This window comes from Anticarsia gemmatalis, chromosome 12 (assembly GCF_050436995.1).
Source record: "Anticarsia gemmatalis isolate Benzon Research Colony breed Stoneville strain chromosome 12, ilAntGemm2 primary, whole genome shotgun sequence".
In the NCBI taxonomy this organism is placed as follows: Eukaryota; Metazoa; Arthropoda; class Insecta; order Lepidoptera; family Erebidae; genus Anticarsia; species Anticarsia gemmatalis.
Genome location: NC_134756.1, coordinates 3046561 through 3070172, shown reverse-complemented (window position 1 = coordinate 3070172; position 23612 = coordinate 3046561). Strand labels below are relative to the sequence as shown.

Below are 23612 nucleotides of genomic sequence, written 5' to 3'. Positions count from 1 at the left end.
TTTTAAACGTATTTTTTTTTAAATTGGCATGATAATAACATACGTAATAACTTAAGACAGAAGGTCCTTTAAGTAGAGACTAAATAGATTAATCGACTTGGTATTACATAGATCTCACAACCTTTTACGGCGAAACTTGAGGTTTTTACAGAATGTTTTTGATGGCATTGTATTATCAACGATGTTTGTAAGACCGATGTAGTTAATAACAGTATCATCATCAGCCTAGTCTTTTTTCCAACTATGTTGGAGTCGGCTTCAAATCTCATTGGATGCCGATGAATAACAATATTTTACATAGATCGATTGCCTCAGTACAACTCTGGGTAACACAATAACCCTTCGGTAAGAATCTATAAAATTTTTGTTGCTTACAAATCTTAGTATCTCTTTGCTATGTAAATAATTCAAAGAGCAAAAGTTAGTAGCTGCGTAGGTACGTACTTTGTTAAAGATACATCGCAACATAACACAGGATTCTCTAAGCTAAATAACAATCTTTAGATAATAAACACACAAACCTAATCATCATACCAATCAAATAGAATGCAATCATGTCCAAGCTATTAAATTAAGGTCTCAATTTACCTTGACATCTGCACATTAGCATACAGAAGTAATTACAAACAAAAACAGATTCTTATGATCACTTGCATTATTGACTCTACACACTAAAGTCGCCGACAAATGTTATTTTTGACGGCCTCTGTTGCACAGTTGTTATGGTAGTCACTACGCCACTACCGGTGCGTTGGGATGTCGTGGGTTCGATTCCCACACGAAACAAATATTTCTGATCCACGGACAGTTGTTTCAGCTCTGGTTGCACCTTGTAACCGGTGTTTGTACAAGACACAAAAAAAGTTCCCCGTGTGAGATTTTTCTTTAAAATTCATGAGATACAGCCTGGTGACATACACGCAGTCAGACAGACAGACCACGAAGTCTTTGTAATAGGGTAATAGGGAAAGGCTCCAAAACGCCGACTTGCTCGCGAACATCTAGTCGTCAACAATTGTCGGCATGTTGGCGATTTAGTAGTGTATGTATAGACTCCATTACGCTGTGATGTGCATCAATCATACAACGTAAGGTGTTCGACAACCGTTCATTAGATTAATAAAGTATAGAACTCTATTAGTCTAATGAGGTTTAAATTGGTCACATACTTCTGTACACATATTCTAAAGACAAGTAAATTAATACGCAGTTTAGGTATTTGTTGCTCCTTTCTGTTTTACTGTAAACGGCCCATAAATTCCAAAATCAAAATCAAATCATTTATTAATTTGTGTCAAATATTGACACTTATGATAGTCGTTACAATTACTGAATCTACTAGGTACTAGCTCGGAAAGGGGGTAAAATATTAGCAAATTAACAAAGCTAGAATTTTGAGTCCAGCTGCCCATGAAAACTTTGCAACGATCAAAGCAAATTATGAAGACAAAATATCAAAACCCCTTCTTGATTCAAGATAATAGTGAAATATTTGATATAAGAAAATTTAATTATACTTGATCGTAAACCAAGAAAGCTTAATCAAAAAGCAGTTTTAAATAGCAGTATATTTACGGAAGTTTATTAACTAAACAATTTAGTAGCCATAACATTCAGATTGTAATTCAGTTATCACTTGTAGCTCAGATATAATGATTGTGTTACATCATATTATTAAGCTAGGTTTCATAGTTCCTTATTAGTCGTGCTGTTATGTAAGGCTTTGCTGTTCATGCGTGAATACGAGAGTTAATTTTATTATTGTTTTAATAGAGTGGTTTCAATTGAGTTTGAAAGCAATAACCGGGAAATAAGAGGCATTTTTTGAACGCATTACTGTCCCATTGAACTTGGACAAGGGTCTCCTCCCGAACAAGGGCGGGGTTAGGCACATAATACGATAATCACTAACCCCCGTTTTCTGAAGTACATTTATCGGTAGTTAATCTATTCAATAGTTTATACTCATATAAAAAAAGAATTACCGCTAAATGTACTCGGAAACCAGGGTTGGATATGCAACTACCGTAACCACTGTCGGAAAAGGATGGATTACTTTTAAACTAATCATCTTTGAAAGCTGTTAATTATACTCCGTCTATAATCCCAGCTAAACAAAGAACATAAAAAAATATTCGGTCGTATTTACATGATAAAGGAATCCGAAACTTTAAAACAGTAGTAAGTACGCTATATGGTGAGTAAAACGTTCCCTTTACTCCATTCTCACAATTACCATATAAATTGGTAGGTACTGCACTTTTATTTCTTCGCCGGTCTGTTCTTATGAATAATTCAGTCTTGGCATCGTTAGCTTCAATAAGGGCATCTAGATATGTGACCGCGAAGTATTGCTTGTTTACTTTTTATACAATCAGTATTTGGATCACGGATCTTTGATATCAATTTCTTTGTAACAATAACTTGGAGAAAAAACTAACATAAATTGTTGCTGGATTCTTCGTTGCAAGCAATCTGTAAACAGTTAGATATATTCCTTCAGTTCTCATTCTTCATTTTAAAGTAAGAAAAGAATGCTTTAGTCATCAAAGCCTTATCAAAAACTTTCTTACGATCTACCACTGACGGGAACTACCTTTAGAATATAAAAAGTTTAGAATTTGAAAAAATCTTCGCATCATTAAAGTAACTCCTCCCAGACTAAATTCAACTAAGGACTAGTTTCACGACTAAGACTAGGTTCGGCAATATTTATCGAACAACAAAACCGACTCGAAGTAATTACAGCACTTGTTCAGCTTGTGCCGATCGGGTTCATTTGCATATATTATATATGTTACTGTAAAAGCCCGAACTGTGGTAAATCCTAAGATTTTCCGGTAAAACCTAAGATTTACCAACTCTCAATGGTAAAAGTCCGAACAAGCCAGAGTTTAAAAACTATGTTACGATATATAAAAAAATCCTTCTTCATAACTATGTTTATAACTATTTCACGGTATAACTATATACTGTGACATACTTATAAAGAAGGAGTTTCGGGCATAGCGACATGGGTAGGTTAGGTTAGAAGGCTAAGGTGGGAGCGAGCGAAGCGAAGCTCCCACCTTAGCCTTCGTGGTTATTTTTTTTTAACCACCCAGAAGGAGGAGCCCCGCGTAGCGGGGCTCCGGCGACATCTCGACATCATCAAGTGAATATAGGTAAAAGTTCGAAAGAAAAGAATTGTTCGGACTTTTACCATTGCGAGTTGGTAAATCTTAGGTTATACCGGAAAATCTTAGGATTTACCACCGTTCGGGCTTTTACAGTAACATATACATATTCTGTTTTACCGCCCGGCAAAGCCGATTAATTCCAAACTATTATGTGTTTTACAATCCGTAGACTTATCTAGAAGTGGAGAAATCAGAAAAAATCACATATTTGTCATCACAAAACCAATTTTTACAGCAATTTCCTTGGCAGGACACTGCACAATAAGCTTCTGCATTTGCCATGAAGTCATAAAATCAGTACAATGTCCTACAAACCAAGAAGGTTTACTTGAACTAGGCAGCGGTTGAATGTGCCAAATTGGCAACTCCTTTAGCCGGTTCCATCGTGAATTATGGTTAATATAAACTATGTAAAGTAAGCAATTGCATACGAATATTTTATAGTGAAATATCATCGGATTATTACTGTATCCGTTGAGTAAGTAGAAGGTAGATGCATCATTACCGTGTTATAAGTATGGTTATTTGAAACAGTTAAAATGTCAAACGTAACGATCATTATACTATAGGGTGAGAGGTTATGATAAACAGCTTCCAAGCACTCCCTATGCTAAAGCTTTGAGAAAACTTATAACAAGAACCGAATTGATAACCACCTCCTATTTAAAGTCGTTTCACAAAATAATCTCACAAAACTCTTCCAAAACCAAGAGACTATAATTATGGCACTTTATTTTTATTCCAATTCCCAAATATTTTGCTTATGTCCACGAAACTTTGTGATAAAACGTTTTTCCGCAAAGTTTCTGACTATCTCGTTAAACAACTAGGTTTATTGTCCGGAACAAGAAACAATCAACAAAGCATCCGACATAAAACAAACGAATACAAATCAACACAAATCAAATAACGATTAAACAATACAACTTCATTAATCGAGTAAACGACGAACAAATCGTATAGTCGATAAACAATCGAATATTCGATTAAAAACCGAATAATCGGTAAAAATCGAATAGTCGTTAAACAATCCAATAATCAATAACCAATTGAATGATCGATATTTACTCAAATAGTCGATAAACAATCGAGTGAATCGATACAACGCCCCTCTCGTGAACTATGAAGTTACGTGTATAGGAACCTAGTGCCGGATCTAACATTGATAGGTTACATCACTAAATAGTGACCTCAATTATATATTACGACATAAACCAGTACATTGATACGTTACATTGGCCGCCATTTCTTTACCATCTCTTGTTTGTTTTTTGGTTTTAGGGTCCCGTAACTAAAGCGCTAGACCGGACATCGTTGGGAGAAGCCTAGGTACAGCAGTGGACGTCTACAGGCTGATATGATGATGATGATGAACCAAAGGACAAAAGCTTAAAACAAAGACGCCATTGCCTGTCTGTCACCAGGCCCTATCTGATGTACCGTGATAGTTAGACAGTTGAAATTTTCACAGATGATGTATCTGTGACATGTCTACAAGTCGAGAAAAAAAAGCGTAATTTCCAGTTATGCTATAATAACAATTATAACAAATACTAAATAATGTATGTTTAAGTGGGCATATAACAAACGTTATATCTTGCCATTTTTTACAGATGAAAGATGTAATAGTACGGAACCTTTTGTGCGCGAGTTCGACTCGCAATTGGCCGGTATTTTTTCTAACATACATTATTCAACCTGACAGGTCTTGATGGGCACAAAGGAAATGGTAATTTATTCGCTTTGTTAACTTCCTGAAACGATTAATTTATCACAGTAGACCGAGCATAACTTCATCTAAGGTTTTTATATATTGTATGTTTAGTGTTCAACCTAGTGTCAAAGATGTTCGAGCCGCCTGAAAGGCCTTTAAATGTCTCTACGGTTATCTTAATTGACAAAAACCAGGAGAAAAATTTTTTCGTGTCATTCGAAACTCGAAGATGCTCAGTTCAAATACCACTAAGCGGTCACCCATCTATGGAATAACCGCGTCAAGGCTAGCTTAACTCACTAATCATTTACCAGTGAGCGTAACTAGGCTATATGCGCCATATGGAATAAAATAAACGGCCCAAAATGATTTATTTATAATAAAGAGTGAATTTCAGAGTATGAGTTCATCTAGGATATAAAATAGTGATTAATAAAAAACTTGGACGATTAATAGTAGTTCCATTTGTCAATGCGCCTCTGCTGACGTCTTTTTCCTAAATATTAATGAACTATATTCAAGGTTGTTAGATCATTTCCTGTAGTATTCTAGAATCTGAATTGATTAATTCACTTAAATATAAGAATTTATTTTATCAAAATAATGCAAATTCTACTTCATGCTTCCTGTTGCATTTCGCGAATTCTGTCTGTTTCAATAAATCACACTATTTAATTATTTATACACACTACAATAACTTAATTACTAATATAAGGGTCTACTAGACCCTGATGGTAAACAGAGATCTAACCAGTGGTACAAATGTCTGGGTCCACGGGACCTTATCGATTTACTGCGGACCTACTAGTAGTACAAACCACTTGGTCTTGGGCACTGTACCGACCAGCAGTACGAACCGCTGTATCCAATTGTAGGTACCGCGTCCTGGCCACTTTATCGTGACTGTTGAAGGAACACCGTCAGGTTTTAAGTCGATATGCCCAAATTTAAAGCCGGAACGCCTAGCCGGCGAGAGAGCCAAGTCCGCGGGTACTTGATCGAAATATCAACTAAATAATAACAAAAGCTAGACCAGAATTCTAGCCAACATACATCCGAACAAATTCTAAATACACAAATCAAAACATAAACTCTATCATCAAAACTCAATTGGTAAGTTTTCCCTTCATACAAAACGGACATTGAGGTACGCAGTTTCACCTGTTATCTTCAAATAAGTCGGATAAGAACGTGACCGATACCGGTATTAGCTATGAGCATTGAACTATGACATGCTTTGTACAGGGTATTGTCGAAGTTTTACCTTTTGTATAGAGAGATTATTGAACATTGTGCTTTGTACTAAGCTTTGATCAGCCTTGGCATTGTACTTTCTAAATGCTTGAGAATTTTCGTAGATATCTTTAACATAGTGTATATAACCCTTAAATAATGTTATAAGAACTTTTTTTTTTGACAAAGAAAAAAAGTCAGTGTTTAGAATTTTTTGTCTGCCTTAATTCACACTGCACGGCAAATTTCCTCTATACAACCATCAAATATTGATGACCTATATTACTTACCTATACTATAGAATACGGGAACACGCATAATGTCTTGCCTTTTATTTTAACGCATTGTACTAACCGAAGTCGCAAGTTGGACTCATAACCCAAGAGGTATCATATAAATTCTGCCTAACATACCTTAATAAATTCATCCTAGTTTTTGAATTTATCTTGTACATGATTCTACACAATCTACACTGCTACATAGCGTCAAGAAACTATAAAACATAGAATGCATATGTTTGATAACTTACTAATTATACAACAGTTCATAACTTGTTTCACTATTATGTAAGCCACTTAGCGCCTTACGCACTTGATAGAGACCGAGTACAATAACCCGTTAACGATATAAGACATAATCTTACTTCCTAGTACTAGTATAAACAACGGTCAGGAAAGGTGGGGAGTTACTGGACATTAAAGCAAAACGGAGATCTAAAACAAGATTCAAGATAGACTATTGTTTAACAAAATATACGAATAATAGCACACTTCAAAGAACATATATGTCTAGACAAAATTGACTGATTCTTGTAAGAAGAGAACTTGAATCAAATCAAATCATTTATTCATTTAGGTCAAAGGTACTTACGATAGTTAATGATACAGAAAGTGAGTTTACAACCAGTTCGAAAGGTAGAGCCAATGAGAAAATACTCCGAAACAAACAAGTGACAGACAAGTAATATCAGCGCTTAGCTTAAGAGTTATTTACCAAAATAGATATTTAATATCACCACAACTTGAAATTTTTGAATCAACAGACGCATAAACTAGAACCATTATACAAATCGCACAAACATTGAACTTCGAAAGCTCAAAACCTCTACAAGGTTGAGATCTGACCGCAAAACGGACAATAACATAAAAGTTTAAGACATCGTCTGCACGATACACTTGACCATCGACCAGTCTGTACACGGAACATATTCGTTTAACTGAACAAGAAAGCTAAGGTCAGACGTCGTGAAATTGAGATAAAATATTACTAGATTTTATTGTTCTATGAATCATGCTTCGCTATGATATTATTTACATACATATACACATAAAATCACGCGTTTTCTATAGAGATAAGGGTTACCAAAGAACGTCAGCCACTACTTGCATAGTCTGCTCAACATATTTATAATCATGATTTACTTAATGATTTAATTATAACAACTAACTTAAGTTTCGTCTGCCACTTAGTAAACCATTCAATCCTGAAAGATTAAGACCTTAACTAACCAATACCGATGGAAAGACTATTTGAAATCTTTTTGAATACAAATCGAAATGTTAAAACTGTAAAACCGTTACTATATGAACCAGTAGATATGGAGAAATTTTATAGCCTATATATAAGTAATTAAGTATACAAAAAGTAAATATCGCAATTACCAGCTAGGAAATTTCCCTTTCCCACCTGCATAGTTGTTATCACTGAAGGCAACAATATTAACCTATATCCGTCACAGCTGATAAACACTGCGACGTATGAAAAGAGCACGTTTACTTTGTTTCTAACGTTACAGATTATGGTTACATAAAGTAATATATTATTATCACCAAGCACTTATTTACAAGTTATCGAGCATTATAAACTCTTATACAAAATGTTTTGAAGCTTAACGCTAAATGTATTTTATTGTATAAGTAAAGAGCACTAAATAAATAAATTTAACCCATAACTATCCCACTGCTAGGTAAGGGTCTTTTCCCGGAATGAGGAAGGCCTTGAATCCCTCACGCTGATGAAATGTGGCTTTGGGACTTTGCAATACTTCAAAAACTGTATTGAAGAATTCTACGTAATATCACGATGTTTTCCTTCATCGTTCGAACAAGCGATAAAATGCTGAAGGCAATAAAAGTATACTTGGAATGTTCGTTTATTATCAGTTATATAAACTTTTAATGAATGTATTGTGAATCGAATGAGCAAGTGTCGTTCAAGCAATTCACTTAAATCATTCATGTATTACGAAATCGATTGCGAAATCTAAACCAAACATACTAGACAACTCTAAAACTGTATGCACACGAGCATTAACTACTATAAAAATATCCAAAACTAAAAAAACATTGAACATAACAATCGCTATTTTTAAATGTACTCAAATCTCTATCTCTCTATCTCCTTCTCCCACTCTCCCTTCTTCCTCTTTACCTTACTATACTACAGCTCATAAGTAAGTGGGGTCAGTCTTTTATCTTTCCCTTAAACTTTTTTTCTATTAACATCTTTTTCAGAAAACACTCACACGCACAAATCTTTTTGCACTACAGTTTCTCATCTTGTCTTGAGCCGTCCTCTAGATTTTAGAACGAAGAGAAAATTGTGTTGTTCTTGTTGCCAATGACAACTTATTCTGTAACATATTTTTGCAATAGGCATATAAACAAATAGATGCTATGTTTTACAGTATAATGTGAAATACTATAATAGCAAATATAACATTAAATGCTCATTACTTAGCATTTTGTTTCACAGTTTGAAAATATTCACAGATATATACGATGTTACTTTACTCATGTGTACGCAACTTATATCCAATAGCTACATAACTGACGGCTATTCTAGTATTGACATAACTATTGAATCAAACAAATATGACCTCTTGCTACTATGGATTGACGAAACGGAGGCTTGGCGGGTGACACTCACTTAAACTTCTTTTGTGTGTCATACCGTAAGTATATCTTTTTGACCTTCTTCAATTGATTCATCAAATGAGGCAAAGCTACTTTTTATATAGTAGTAGTTATGAGTCTGCAGTCTTAAATTAAATAAAAAAAGTTAAAACAATCATGAATGTGTATTATTGGACAATCACACACGGTCATCTGATTCCAAACTAAGCAGAGGTACAGCTATAGCAAGCAGGAAAAGATAAATAGGTACACTTCTTAATACATACTATGATTTTCCTATGGAAACTGGCATTTCCAAAAATAAATAAAATCCAGGAAGGGACTAAGAAGATTTTTGGCGAAGAAATTTGAACGCCATTGACACGAATACTGTTGAGTATAATTAGAAATTGCAAAATACAAGTGAAACGTCAACTATCAGCTAGTTTTTACGACTTTGTATAAAAAAACAAGTTTTACACCTTTTACTTATTAGGTATGCACGCGATACACTTATTTGGTTAAAATTTTCAAGAATCGTGAACATAAATTATTGAAGACACGTTTAAAACAAGTTGTTTACATGTTAATAAAGAATACATTTTTGAAAACTGCAATGTCTTTTGCGTATAAAAGAGCCGTTTCTTTGTAAATCGTGTTTTGAAATGTACAAATTCACGTAAACAATAAAAAGTAACGTTATAATCGAGTTGTTATAACATATTCTGCAACTGAACGTTGTCATCATGTCGCATCTTCAGAGGAAGAATGACTTAACATTGAACCTAAATCAAGTCACTTACGCCTTTATTCCACTATAGGTATGATGTAGTGATGGCAATTATTCGTAATAAATCAATAAGACTTGGACGATGCATGCGCAAAAACTCGGCACGTTGTCGATGAGAATTACCGTCGCGGCATGTCAGTAGCGTTACATTGTAAATACGTTGCACTAGCGCGTCATCTAATAACAGGAGTTGAATGAACTATTTGTCCGTTTAGTAAACGTGTGTTAAAAAATGTGTGAGATAACTTTATTTGCAAGGCTGTGTAACGGCAACTTTAAAGGGGAAAATGTATGAACACAATTTTACCATTATTTAATCATTATTTAAATATTTGTATATTTACATATTTACAAAAGCCAATTTCATGGCCTACGGATTAGTGTTAGTTAGCCTACTCGTAGATAGTGACTGCATTTGTGTAAAAGTAACAAGAAATAAGATTCCACAGATAAGCCGATACATATTTAGAAATAGAGAAACCAGCTATTAACCTTTTTCACGACAATAGATATGATCACCAGATTTATTGTACCATCCGTCAATACGAGCTTTGATAACTGTATCTATACTGTATCGACGATATAGCTCTTATATCAGCAAATGGAAAAGCACTTTAACCATCCAGGATACTGAAAGCCTACTTGAAACCCCAGTCATTTATCGATCGTTTTGACGGCAACATAAATAACCTTCAAGTACAAAATCCGTATTATTGCCAACAATTCCTGGAAAACTCCTGCCTCAGACATCGTGGCATCCACCGGCATTGTTTAAACAAAATTTATAACACAATTGTATAATAACAAGAGAGAACAATGAATATCTATGCGGAATACTAATAAGTAACAATTTATTCTCTAAAATTCTAAATATAATACGTCATTAAATGCTTATAAAGCGGAATGTTAGTCGAATCCGCAATTTACGGACACATTAACCCGAATACAATGAGATAACTAGACAAATAAATATGCAGTTGTATTTAAATTAAAGTCGTATAAAATAATGTTTTTTGTTAACTAATTATCTTTCTTATAACAATAAAGCAACGTCGTCTTTTATATTTATATTCTACAACGTTTTAGAATCGTTGCTTCGGTCATTATTCTAAATTTGGTATGGAGGAAACTATAAACCGATCATGAAATTCTATCTATAATTTTGTTCGTCATTTCGATCCTTTCTAGACTTAATAGCAATAAAAGTAATTAATGCGGTAGTTCACAGGCCATCGCCCTCGTGCGTAGGTAGACACATATTTGTTTTCTACGAACTTATTCTATTCTAATCGCACCGACTTCTGCCTAAAACATACCACTGCTTTGATAGCAATGAATAAGACACACGAAATTGGAAAACGTGCATTCTCAGACTTCTTTAATTTTAGCACTATCACTATCATCACCACATACTATAAAACAAAAGTCATCCACCATGTTTGTCTGCATGTCTGTTTGTTCGCGTTACTCTCAGAATCTCCTTAACGGATTTTCATGCGGTTTTCGTCAATAGAAAGTGCAATTCTCGAGGAAGGCTGTAAGTGTAAATTTTTCTTGGGATTTAACCTGAACCTCAAAAATGTCCGTAAGCCGGAGTTAACCTGGTGGAAGCCGGAAAAGGCCGTTAGTCAATAACATTTACGATTCCAATTACAACTTAAAGTTATCAAGCGTTCAAAAAGGTATTTTCTGAAACCGCTTCTGCTACGGTTGAACCGTTTTACCCATTCAGTGTGTTCGTACAATGCACCTTCAACAAGCAAGCACCTAACCACAGGCATTACTTCCTGTGGTCGTTTTGTGGTTATATTATATAGTTGAACATACACATAAAATTTTCCAGCTATCCGAAGTATAATTTCCTTGCTTTCGTATCGCCTTCCGTGTAACGTTTATTCTCTATCATATAACTTATAAAGCTTAGTGTTACTCATAAGTTGCATTCACTGCTCGATATACAATAATTACCAAGTAATTAAGGTACCAATTCGAAAAGACTATTGATAATTGGTACAATACTTGACTTATCTGTGATGTTTATACGAGCTTATTAAACGCTATAGAATAGATAAACTACCGCTAAATGTTCCTCAGAAACCGTGGTTAGGGGTTCATAGGTTCATATCTATAAGTTAAGCTTCTTTGTAAGTAGGACACTTCAGGCTACTTTAGTGGTTAAGTCACTACTAGCCCTCCAAAAAGTAAAAGTAAAAAAAAAATCTTACACGTTGAAAAATAATATATGGGTTATGAGACAGACATCACCTAGGTATTCAAGGCAATAGACCTCAAAGATTACAACATCAGCACAGTCATTTAACACAATTCCCCACTTACACAAATCATAAACTGAATCTTCAAAATTTCTGGCAAAACACGTCCATTGTCACGGCACGAATTTCGTAAACGGCTTCCTCTGAATTGTGTCAGAGCGACGTATCGCAACTGCGTGGTTTGTGCGCCGGTATACTATAACTAATTAATTTGTGCCGTGATTAACTGGTGCAGCGTGGTGCAAAATTTGTTGCACACTATTACGACAACATACTACGTATAAGCTCTTCTTTAATGAAGCTGTTTGTTTTTATGATATCATATACATATACCCACGTTTCGCCATTTACAATCTGAGTCTATCTCTCATAGGGAGTTTGTGCTTGTTCACGTTGGAACTCGCGGGCGCGGTGGCGGTCGCGAGCGCGGGGACGTGGCGATTTGTGTTCACGTTGGCCGCCAGGCGGACGTTTGGCTCAAACTGGCTGAAACTGGTTGATCTTACTTGACATCGCGAGTGGATCGCGCCCGCCACCGCTAGTTCGACGTGAACACACACGAACATCTTCACTTGTTTGATATTGGCGCGAGCCCGCCACGCGGGCCGCGCGCGACGCCGCTAGCTCGCCCGCGACTAGACCGCGCGAACGGTTTGTACGTGAACACTTCGGTACATCGCCATACGTTTGATATTTCGCGACCGCGCCCGCCACCGCGCCCGCGAGTCAACGTGAATGAGCACTTTGCCTATTGTCATATACGCGTTACCAAACTCCGTGCTGCTATTGAGAAATATTCTAATACAAAATAGAAAAGATCACTACGCCCGACCCGGGGATCAAATACGAGACCTGGCGATCAGCAGTCATATACAGAACCTCCTAGATCACAGACACCAGTGAAGTTAATAATATGAATACGGGTGTATGTTATAACATTGTATTGTAGTGAAACTGGGTGGCTCACGTTCGTCCCTTGCAACTGGTAAACGATTGCGGTAGACCGCAAAGGACAAATCGGTTGGTTTAATGCGGATTGTCGAGAAAAACTGTATATAAACGTATCCGAATATAAATGTAGAACAAAGATATTATGAATTCCTAACTTTATGTTACTGAATAGTAATCCATTCATCTAGATCTATTCTATGCAAAAGGTCACAAAATACAGCTTCGTTCAAGCAGAATATATAATATGTTCCAAAGAAATGTTGGCATTATAAATGATTGCTATATAACTGCATTCCAGAAGCCTGATATTAAAAAAACAAATAACATTTAGAAGAAATCAATCTTGATTCGAATTCAAGAACAAAAAGCAATCCGTCATGGCGTCGGTACAAATAACCCGACCTTGCACCCAAATCACTTATCGTTTAACGATAGTTTTAAACTTTGACGAAGGCTACATTAACCTCAGGTTAACCGGAGCATTCATTACCACATCGATCATAGTTTAAACCAGATATATTATATGTATAAGTAATCAAAAGCAACAATATATAGTATACACAGCAACATTTTAACCGACTGCCAAAATCGAGGAGGTTCTCAGATCTCAATCGATCAATGAAAAATTAGGAAATGCTATAGTTTATTAACTTTAAAGTAATTTTACAATCACTGTGTTTACTGTTGACTTAATATGTACATATATAGGAATAACTATCACTTGCTATAACGGTGAAGGGAAACAATGACATAGTGGTGCACGTTTGGGAGGAGACTCTTATCCTGCAGTGGTACAGTAACGGGTTTAAAAAAAATGTTTACAGATAATAGCACTAATTAAATTGATTTATGTGTGTGATATGAATTCAGACAAAAAATGCTAATTAAAATGTGACCGATATCCATATTTCTGCACGTAACTGTACACTCGTTCAAAAGTCACGGAAGTCAAGTCTCAATCAGATAAAAAGTGAATCATAGTATTAAAAGTATGTTTAGAAAATGGATGCATTTTTTCTCACTTAGTTAACATAGGAATGCAACCTTTACTCTTTATTTGCTTACTTGTTTTAAGGCCATCTGGTAGTTAATACAATCTCCGTATATAATCTAAGGCTTTGTTTTGAACCAGTGTATAGCCTAGCTCGTATTCTGATGCATTCCGTTCTCTTTCTTTGTGCATCGAAAGAAACTTGTTTTGATTTTTACGGAAAGGTTTCCAATCTTGAACTGTAGTGCAATTCTCTACAGTCGGTACTTTCGAGGGTTTGACATTTAAAATGTACTGCCAAAATAGTTCCTACGGAGCTCGCTAGACGCGCTGATCAGATTTTCGTGCAAAATTTCTCGATAGCTAGCCGGTAGTCGATAGTGGTACAGAATCGAGCTACAGATTATCTTTGTCTGATACTGATTATGCACTAAAAAATAGCAAAAGAAAAACATAGACTATTATATCAAAGACTTATTTTTCTCGTAGATATTTCATTAAATTGTAAACTCTTCTACATCAAATCAATTCCAAAATATATCATACCAACCTTCAATACAAATATTCTCGTAAAGTCTAAAACAAAATATCAGGTGTAGTAAAGAATTCGTTCACATTTGTCGCACACGATATGTGAGCGGTCCATTGTGATGTCAGTGCCTGCTATCAGCTCAATCGATCGTATCTGTCGCTAGCGATCGCCGTTACTCATACCACCTATTGTCTTATCTCTACAATGTTAAACTAATGCCCGTGGCGTTTTGTGTTATGTAGTTCAAATTATGTATTGTTTATTGTTCGAGTTTTCTTATCGAATTCTTACACCTGTAGCGCGATTCTGTGCAACTATAGAGTATCGACAACTGGCTAGCTGTCGCGAAATTGATTTTTTATTTTATTTGTTTGGCAATTAACTCAGCGCCCCTAGCGGGCGTCGTAGAAACTATTTTTGCAAAACATTTTAAATGTCAAAAACTTGATACTCCATGGGGCAGACTGTACAGAATAGCTACAGTTTTGTTTATCTACCAATCGACAGTTAACTTGGAGACTACTGTTATACAATAAAAATTCTAAATAGGAAATAAATATACAGGCTATCACAGACATTCAAAGTCAATTGAAATTCCAGAAACTGAAGGAAGCTGATGAAAATGCAAGGACATAATATTTATAGAGCTTAAGGAATCTTAAGATAAAAACCCACAAAATGTCTCATCAAAAACATAGGACTAAAAGAATAAAACGAGTTGGAGAAACAGTGTTCAACAACCCGTATAGCCAAACAAAACCCAGTAGCAGAAACATCCAAAATAAAACATAAAAGTAGATAAAGATCAGACAAGACATTAAAACCAAATCAAGAACTTTCAACAAAACTATCAATATCATTTAAAATTGGGCTATTATACTAAAAATAGAAGTACGGAAGCATTCGTGAGGAATTCAACATCGTCACATTAGCGTGGAACGTAACACTCTCGATTGTTGCGCACGGCTGCGCCTGCGCACCCTTTTATAAATGCCGTTTATATTTATACTAGTTTAGTTTACGACAATGTTGGCTAAGCTAAATCCTTTGACGTTAAATTGGCCTGTAGATACCAATCGGAAAAATGAACTTCTTTTTTAATTGGCCATGTTTTCTTATTTATGTCTTTTGTGAAATTAATGTAGCGTTCAATTTTGTGGCAGTCAAAACATGCTCTTTTTTGTTAAGGTTATACCGTTTTGTCGATCATCTAAATCATCGTCAGTTTTGTGGCAAGCAAAAACTGTAAAATGCAGATGCAGCTACTGATAAACCAGTTACGTCAGAATCTTGAGAACTTATTATTTGAAAGACAAATAGTGTAACCGTTTAAATTCCATTCAAGAACAATAACTACTGAACTAAAGCGTCGATTAATCCGGTAAACAAAAACTTGTTGAAAATGTCAACTCTTTTGTTCAAAAGCATTTATAAAACTATAAAAACTAATTGAATAGACAATAGAGACGTAATGGAATCTCGATCATCGGTATTTTGTTTATTTCCAGAAAACAATTGAATAAGAAAATTCCCACGTGATTAATTGTATGAGAAATGGAAACAAGTGATGACATATCTCTGATTAAATGCACTTCTTCTCACATATATTGAAGAATGCAGATTATAAACTAATACTTACGTATATAAAATCACGCATTCTTCTCATAGAAGTATGCTGACTAGAAAACTTGGTACAATTCTTTCAAACTTCTTTTGCTTCATCCCCATTCATACATCTTGTCATACAGAGTGTTAATCGATGTGACCCAATATTATTTTAGCCTAAGCTGGATTGCCAAGCTCGTATCACCTCTACACATTATTTATTTATTATTCAAATATGTATGTTTGTATGTAGTTTGCAATAAAAACATTCCAGATCTTAAAGACTGAATTTGCAAACAGAATATATTGAGGAAAAAACTGCGTACAATTCTAGTACAATCGAAGCTATTAAAAAGAGAGACCTCCTTTCTTCAACTTCACTATCACCTAGACCTACAAAACAGTCCCAGTTAGAAGAATTTTAATGAAAACCTGTTTTAATTACAGTCCGCGAAATAAACTCGAGACACGGGGCGTTTCGTGCGACCAACCGTGCAGGCAAGTCAGGTGAATAACGAAAGGGAAATTGGAGCGATGTAAATCATTAATGATGTATTACATCCTCACTTTCATTTGTAAAAACATCTAAAGTAATAAAACGTGAAAGTAAATATTATTATTGATAGATTTAAGTACGCTTTGAACAGCCAAATATGTTAAACTCTAAAGACTTAAAACTATTGCAACCGTGCTTCTGGCATATAATGATTTGTTTCTTAATAATGAAGATGAATTACACTGATATGGCATAAAATCTAGAATGACTGTCAGAATAGTATGTAAGAATGAGTTGAAAGATTTTATAAGATTGATTACTATGTTTAACGGTAGTGCAATGCAAGTAAAGTAGCGCTTCATAAATTACTATTGCTAGATTTATTAAAAGTAATATTAAAGAATTTAATGAGGTAGATCAGTTCGAAAGGCAATTTAAGCGAGGTCGAAATTTACGTACTGGAACAAGATATTTCGCTATTTGTTGATAAATAGTAATAATTGTGGTAAGATGATTTGAAATAATATGAGATGGTAATCTCTTAAAAATTAACCTATTGATGTTCCACTGTAGGGCAAGGGTCACCTCCCGTAATGAGGGAGGGAGGGGCCCTTAAAATTCTATTATTCTCGTAAAAGTAAACAATAAACGATCACCTAGAGATAATAAAGAAATACGGTCAAATTGAAAACCTCCTCCTTTAATATCGGTATTAAAGGATGAGGCTCTCAATTCGACCGAAAAAAGCAAATACAACAAACAATCTTAAACAGAATAACTTCAAGACACAAAGCAAAGGAATCAAGTAGTTACGAACACATAACTAACAACAATCAGACATCAATAACACCGTCGTCGTAGGTCACGACATCAAAATTCCACGACCAAAATACCAAACAAATCACACTAGTACTAAACACGCAACCAAACAAGTAGACAATAATAATCACTTGTACAAGAAAGCATAATTAGTGTTCGGTATGCGTCAAACGAACGGAGACGCTAATCGTGACGGTTCGGGTGTAAGGCATGCGAAACACCTGGTTCTGACCACGACACATCAATCATAGGACGCCTACACAGAACCACAAACACGTGCCCTTATTTACCTTATATAGGGATTTTCTGAATTGTGTATCACACGAATATGGTAGGAATAAACTTGAATACAATATCAAAGATGATTTATAGCAGTCCAAGACAACGTGCAATATTCTACGTGAGGAAATTCAGAATAATGTCGTACTGAGAAAGTTGGACAGAATGTCTAATAAATCTAATTATATTTAAACCTTTCAACAAGAAAATGAAATCATTGCATTCAATATTTTATTTGCTGTCAAATAATATGAAGTCTACGTGACCAACATTGATTAACACCACAAAAGAAGATCTGTTAATCAGATTTACTTTCTAATCTCATTTGATTACAGATTTCGATTAAAATGTTATTATTTTCATCAATGAAAATAACAAAACAAAACATTCCAACAGCGATAATAAGAATTCAAATACAAAAGAAACGGTTGTATTACACAACTTGTTTATTATCAATCATACTGTTCTATTCTACAATATACGAGGTATATAATAGGTATAGGTACTGTTATCAGTATAACTATCTGAACATTTAACGCAATCATTCACAATCTCATTGCCAAGTTGAACGATATTTTGACTGAACAGTGTACCGATGTTATCTACTCAAAGAATATTACTCGCCTTAGGTCATATTTTATAGAGCAGGTCTGCTAATATAATTTGACTGAGTTTAACCTCAAATTCGTATGGTGGGAGTTGATTTATCGAGTGAAGCGTGAAGGGTTTTGATTCTCCAGCCTCCCACAGTTGCAGGTGACCACGCAGTAATTCGATATTATGTTCTACATAATCTGAGTAAAGAAACTCAAGTTTCGTTGAGAAAATTGCTACTTGAATAATTAAATATTTAACATTTTTCTTACTGCAAAAGATGATAAAGAAAGTTGTAACAAATGCATAACCTCTAAATTTTACATCAGATATCATAAAAACTAATCTAAAAACATTTCGTTGTTACTTGATTGTTCAAATAATGCATTTTTGGATTCATAACATTTTTTTTCTAAAATTCGATGTCACTGAAGACTCAAACATCAACTGCATTCTCAGTACCTTATTAAGCAATCTTGGGAAGATTACTTTTCCCAACAGAAACGAGTTCTCGCAATCCATACACCACATCATCATAAGTTATGTCACATTACATACCATAGCATTCCATACTTTTTCTACTCTGATTACTTTTACGTCATATTGTTAGTACATCCATACTAATATTACAAATGCAAAAGTAACTCTGTCTGTCTGTCTGCCTGTCTGTCTGTTAATCAATCACGCCTAAACTACTGAACCAATTTACATGAAATTTGGTATGGAGATATTTTGATACCCGAGAAAGGACATAGGCTACTTTTGACCCCGGGAAAATGACGCATTCCTATGGGAAAATTCAATTGACGGACGTAGTCGCGGGTAAAAGCAAGTTTGCTATAAATCATCGTGTACTACTTCTATGCATGGTGGTACCGTTGCCCCGTATTGTTCGTTCGTTTTTCCGGTTTGATTTCCATTTAATAGATATGAATCAAGTTAACTGGAGTTCGTTTCCTAATGTGCGGTGCAACGTTATTGTATATCGATGCCCTTATAGCGGTAATAACAATATATTAGCGGTTATCTGTGAGACGTATCTTAGCCTGAAGATATTAAAAGATTGATGTTATTTATAGTTAGGTCAATGGTTTTGAATAATCTTTTAATAAACTAGAGTTTCCTTTGATTGTAAATCTCTATTTCTTAAAGACATCTCCCGCACTAAGATATGCTCTTATGCAAGTACTTTTACAACTTACAAACAACAGACACAGAGTGCAACCAGAGCTAAAACAACAATTTGTGGATCGCACAAATCATTTTTTTGTATGGTAATAGAACCCACGACCTCCCGATGAATGGTAGCGGTTTGGCGACCTTACCTATTGCGCTATGGAGGCATTTAATCTCGTTCGCATTATTGCTGATAATTGCCAAATAAGTGGAAATGATGTGTAAATCATACATATTTTTATGTTATTGTTAATTTTAAAGTCTTCATAAACAAATGATTCATTTGAAAGATTAATATCTCGACGATCGGATGTTCCGGTCGTTAACTCGACTAACTTAGCCTCTGTTAGCCAATGTCAATTGACTTTCGCTAGACTTCACATACAAAAACATATACCTCACCTTCGATATTATCACGACACAATATGTATTCAATTAGAATCCATACCAGTGTTATTAGTATTTATTATTTGGCAATATTTATTGATAGCTGACCCGCGCAACATTGCTTGCTTCACATAAGAGAATTGGTCAAAATTTTCCCCGTTTTTGTAACATTTTTTACTGGTATTCTGCTCCGAATGGCCGTATCGTGATGTTATAGCCTATAGGCTTCCTCGATAAAAGGGCTATCTAACGCTGAAAGAATTTTTTAAATCGAACCAGTAGTTCCTGAGATTAGCGCGTTCAAACAAACAAACAATAAAACTCTTCAGCTCTATAATATTAGTATAGATTAGAATCGATACCAGTGTTATTAGTATCTATTATTTGGCAATATTTATTGATCAGGCCGCTGACGTGTATATAAAAACGAGTACTTTGGTCGCCGGTCGTGAGTCGTGATTAAATGACAAAGATTTTATTAATGGGTTTTTAATTAACATGTCGGCTAATATATTGCCAATTAATGAGATTTTTTTATTTCATCGACCTAATGTCAAAATTTTCCAAGCCGCGAAAGGCCTTTTGAAGTGGCTTAACAACGGTTATCGTATTAAACAACAACTAGGTCCGACTTTTTACGTGCTCTCCGAAGCACGAAGACGCTCAGTTCAAACATCACTATGTGGTCACCCATCTCTAGAACGACCGCGCCAAGGGCTACTTAACTTGATCGTTCACCGACTGGTGAGTGGAACAGGCTATAAGTAGCAAACGCAAACGATAAACAGTATCTTACATGACCAACTTTCAGTGTTCGTGAACTAAATGCATGTGTTTTCTTGATACTGATAACGAATTCAATTCTAGGGCAGGTGCAAACAAGACACACTGAAATTGTACGTACTGAAGTTGGAATGGAAAAAATGCTTTTTACAATTAACCGACGACGTTAAGAAGAATAACGATATTAAGAGCCAGTTTCACTTATTATACCTACAGCGTTAGATATATTCTGATAGCAAATGTATGAAACGAACTGTCATAATCACCTGATGACCAATACAGAAGAGGTAATACCTGGCCTAAGAAGTATAAAACTTAATTTACAATGGGTTTATTTTAAAATGACTCTGTTATAAACACGCTGTATAGATAGCAAACGGAATGCAAAGGTCTGCCGTCAGTCACGGTTGTCGCAAATCACATCAACGTTAGACCAGCCCAGAAGCTAATAAATTGTACCTTCTATATTACTTCATATTCATGCAACGTTCCAATCAATTTGTATTTTGAAACCATGGGATATTTGTAGGTCAATGTAGTGGAACATTTTCCTTCCCCGAAAATACTTTGGATCTAGGTGACGACCTTGTGCAAGACCTTAGTATTGTTTGATTAATGTCTGCTGCATCTAATCGTTTTATTTAATAATCGACAAACTAGCCACAGATTATTATCACTGACTACTTATAATATTACTGCTTTAATATTTTTAAAAGTACCATTGCAAGTAAGACTGCAGCAGGGGCGCGGTAGGTAGTGTATGTGACTGTCTGTTCCGGGTTTGAATCCTGGGATGGGCAAAATTCTATCGATCGTATCGAATGTATATAAGAATATCTCTGAACAGTAGCTTACCGGAGTTTGGTAACTTACCGGGTATATAGCAATAGGCACATGGGACTAACGATATTAACAGGCGTGGTACTATGTATGTATATAATTAAAGTACTGCGAATTATTGATTGCATTTTGCTAGTTTCTTTATATGCATTGGTATATAAAAAATATTCCAGGGTAATATTAGTCAATAGGTTTCAACGGCTTTTCGTGTTTCCAAAACAGTAATAAATTGCAACTAAAATATGTATTACATTTAAATATTTTGAAATGTGGCCGAATTTGTAAACTTGACTAGTTAGTTGAGTTATTGAATTTGTATCTGGTTTAAAGACTGCTTCTAGTCAAGCGATAGCCATTATTCGGAATAACTCGGTCACAAAATAATCTATACTAATAATATAAAATAAGTTTGTCTTTTTGTTTTAACTCGCTAGTCTTAAGAACTAGTGGTTCGAAATAAAAATAAATTGTGAAATAGAAAATTTTCTGGAGAAGGTAACATCACGCTATGATCCATAGGGTTAAAATTTTAAAACCTCTATAAGAAAATGTTATGAAAATCGGAACATAAAGTCGCGAATCCGCTGGTTGGTTACATCCTTGAAACCACCTAGAAATCTGTATGTAATGTATAAAGAATGTGTTTTAATATTTGTACTTACCACATTGATCTTGCTGAGCACATGATTGATCTGTTCCTTGCTGCACATTGTGAAACTTTGTTGTCAACTCCTCAGAAACTATCACATCTTACAACTCACACTATTTCTCCATGTCTTTTGTTAACGCCACTGTAAATAGCGATTAAATTATTTTTCATTGAGGCCCATTTAAGATAATAAATCACATATAACGCAAATATTCCTAAGACCTACTATTGAAGTACATTTTGTCAATACAGTACTAAATATTTTTTAAAACGAGTTATCGTATCGTGAAGCGTGTGATTACTACAGCACAATACGCTTCCTTGCGGGACGCCCAACAATTGACTGCACATAATGACTTGTATTTCATCAAACGCACATCGAAAATCAATTCCAACATCGTTGCAACCTTACGGCTGCTATATTTCACCCGCTTGCTGCACCAGCCAGCAACATAGAATAATTTGCATGCCATTATCACACATTGAACAATCACTTAACAAGCAGTACCGGCACGGGGCATTACGCTGATAACAATCAAATAAGTCGACCGATACGAATAATTACTTGCAGTAATGAATTTTACGAAACTGCAGTTGCAAAATTACGTACCAGCCATACGTTGATCAATCGAATTATAGCCAAGTGTCAATTTTGATAAAGTTATACGAAACATGCAATCGTATACGATATCGTGCGTGCGCGGAACAATCAAATAAATAATTCTGAAACCATAACGAAATTATCGGTAGCAATATCATTTTTAATGTTTGTTATAAATTCTTAAATACGTATAAAGTAAAAAAGTATTTCTGTATTTTTATGAAACAGTCCTTCCAAAACCAGCCACAATAATATCGAAAATAGGCCAATTGGAATACTGGTATGGTAATTTGGCAGGTTGCAGTTGATTGCATAAACACTACGTCAATATTCGGTAACGCGTGGAAGCTAGCAACAAATTGAACGAAACAACAAACAGTATGTGAACCGAAGCGCGTCCGAGTGCACAGCTGTCTGGTGGGTCAATTACTTTGATAGAGATACACAATAAAACCTGATTCAAGTTTCGAGACCTACCACCTGGCATCAAATCACTTTAATAGTCACCACGCTTACCTACGCCTATCACAATTAAATGCAAATGACTCAAAACGCGGCTCCAGTGAAATCGCCATTTAAAAAGAACAATTTCACCGGATTCTTGCATATATTCTAAAACCATTGCTGACAAATTAGTTATATCATTGTGATGAATATTAATGATGGTTTACGACATTTCCGAATTAAAAAAGGTTTTTGAGTGTAATTAAAAATTAGCATCATCGTCGTTTATTGACATAGATAGTAGGGAAAGACGAACGCGGCTTGGGGTCACGGAGGTCAGAATCGATGAACCGATGAAAACAAATGGCTACCCAAATTGCTT

At 35.1% G+C, this 23612-nt stretch overlaps 1 protein-coding gene across 7 annotated transcripts in view; it reads right to left on the bottom strand.

Moving 5' to 3' along the window:
- The window catches only part of DAAM (disheveled-associated activator of morphogenesis-like protein), a 176931-nt gene that overhangs the window by 75300 nt on the left and 78019 nt on the right, over window positions 1-23612 (bottom strand). For 4 of the 7 annotated variants that reach the window (XM_076120448.1, XM_076120453.1, XM_076120452.1 and 1 more), the window contains exon 2: window positions 22199-22327. The exons of 1 other annotated variant lie outside the window; for it this stretch is intronic. In XM_076120448.1, coding sequence (XP_075976563.1) covers window positions 22199-22221 — 23 coding nt within the window. In that variant the 5' untranslated portion in view covers window positions 22222-22327. Of the gene's footprint in view, window positions 1-22198; window positions 22539-23612 lie in introns of those variants that run through there. 2 more of the 7 variants (XM_076120451.1, XM_076120449.1) reach the window with 2 other exon arrangements.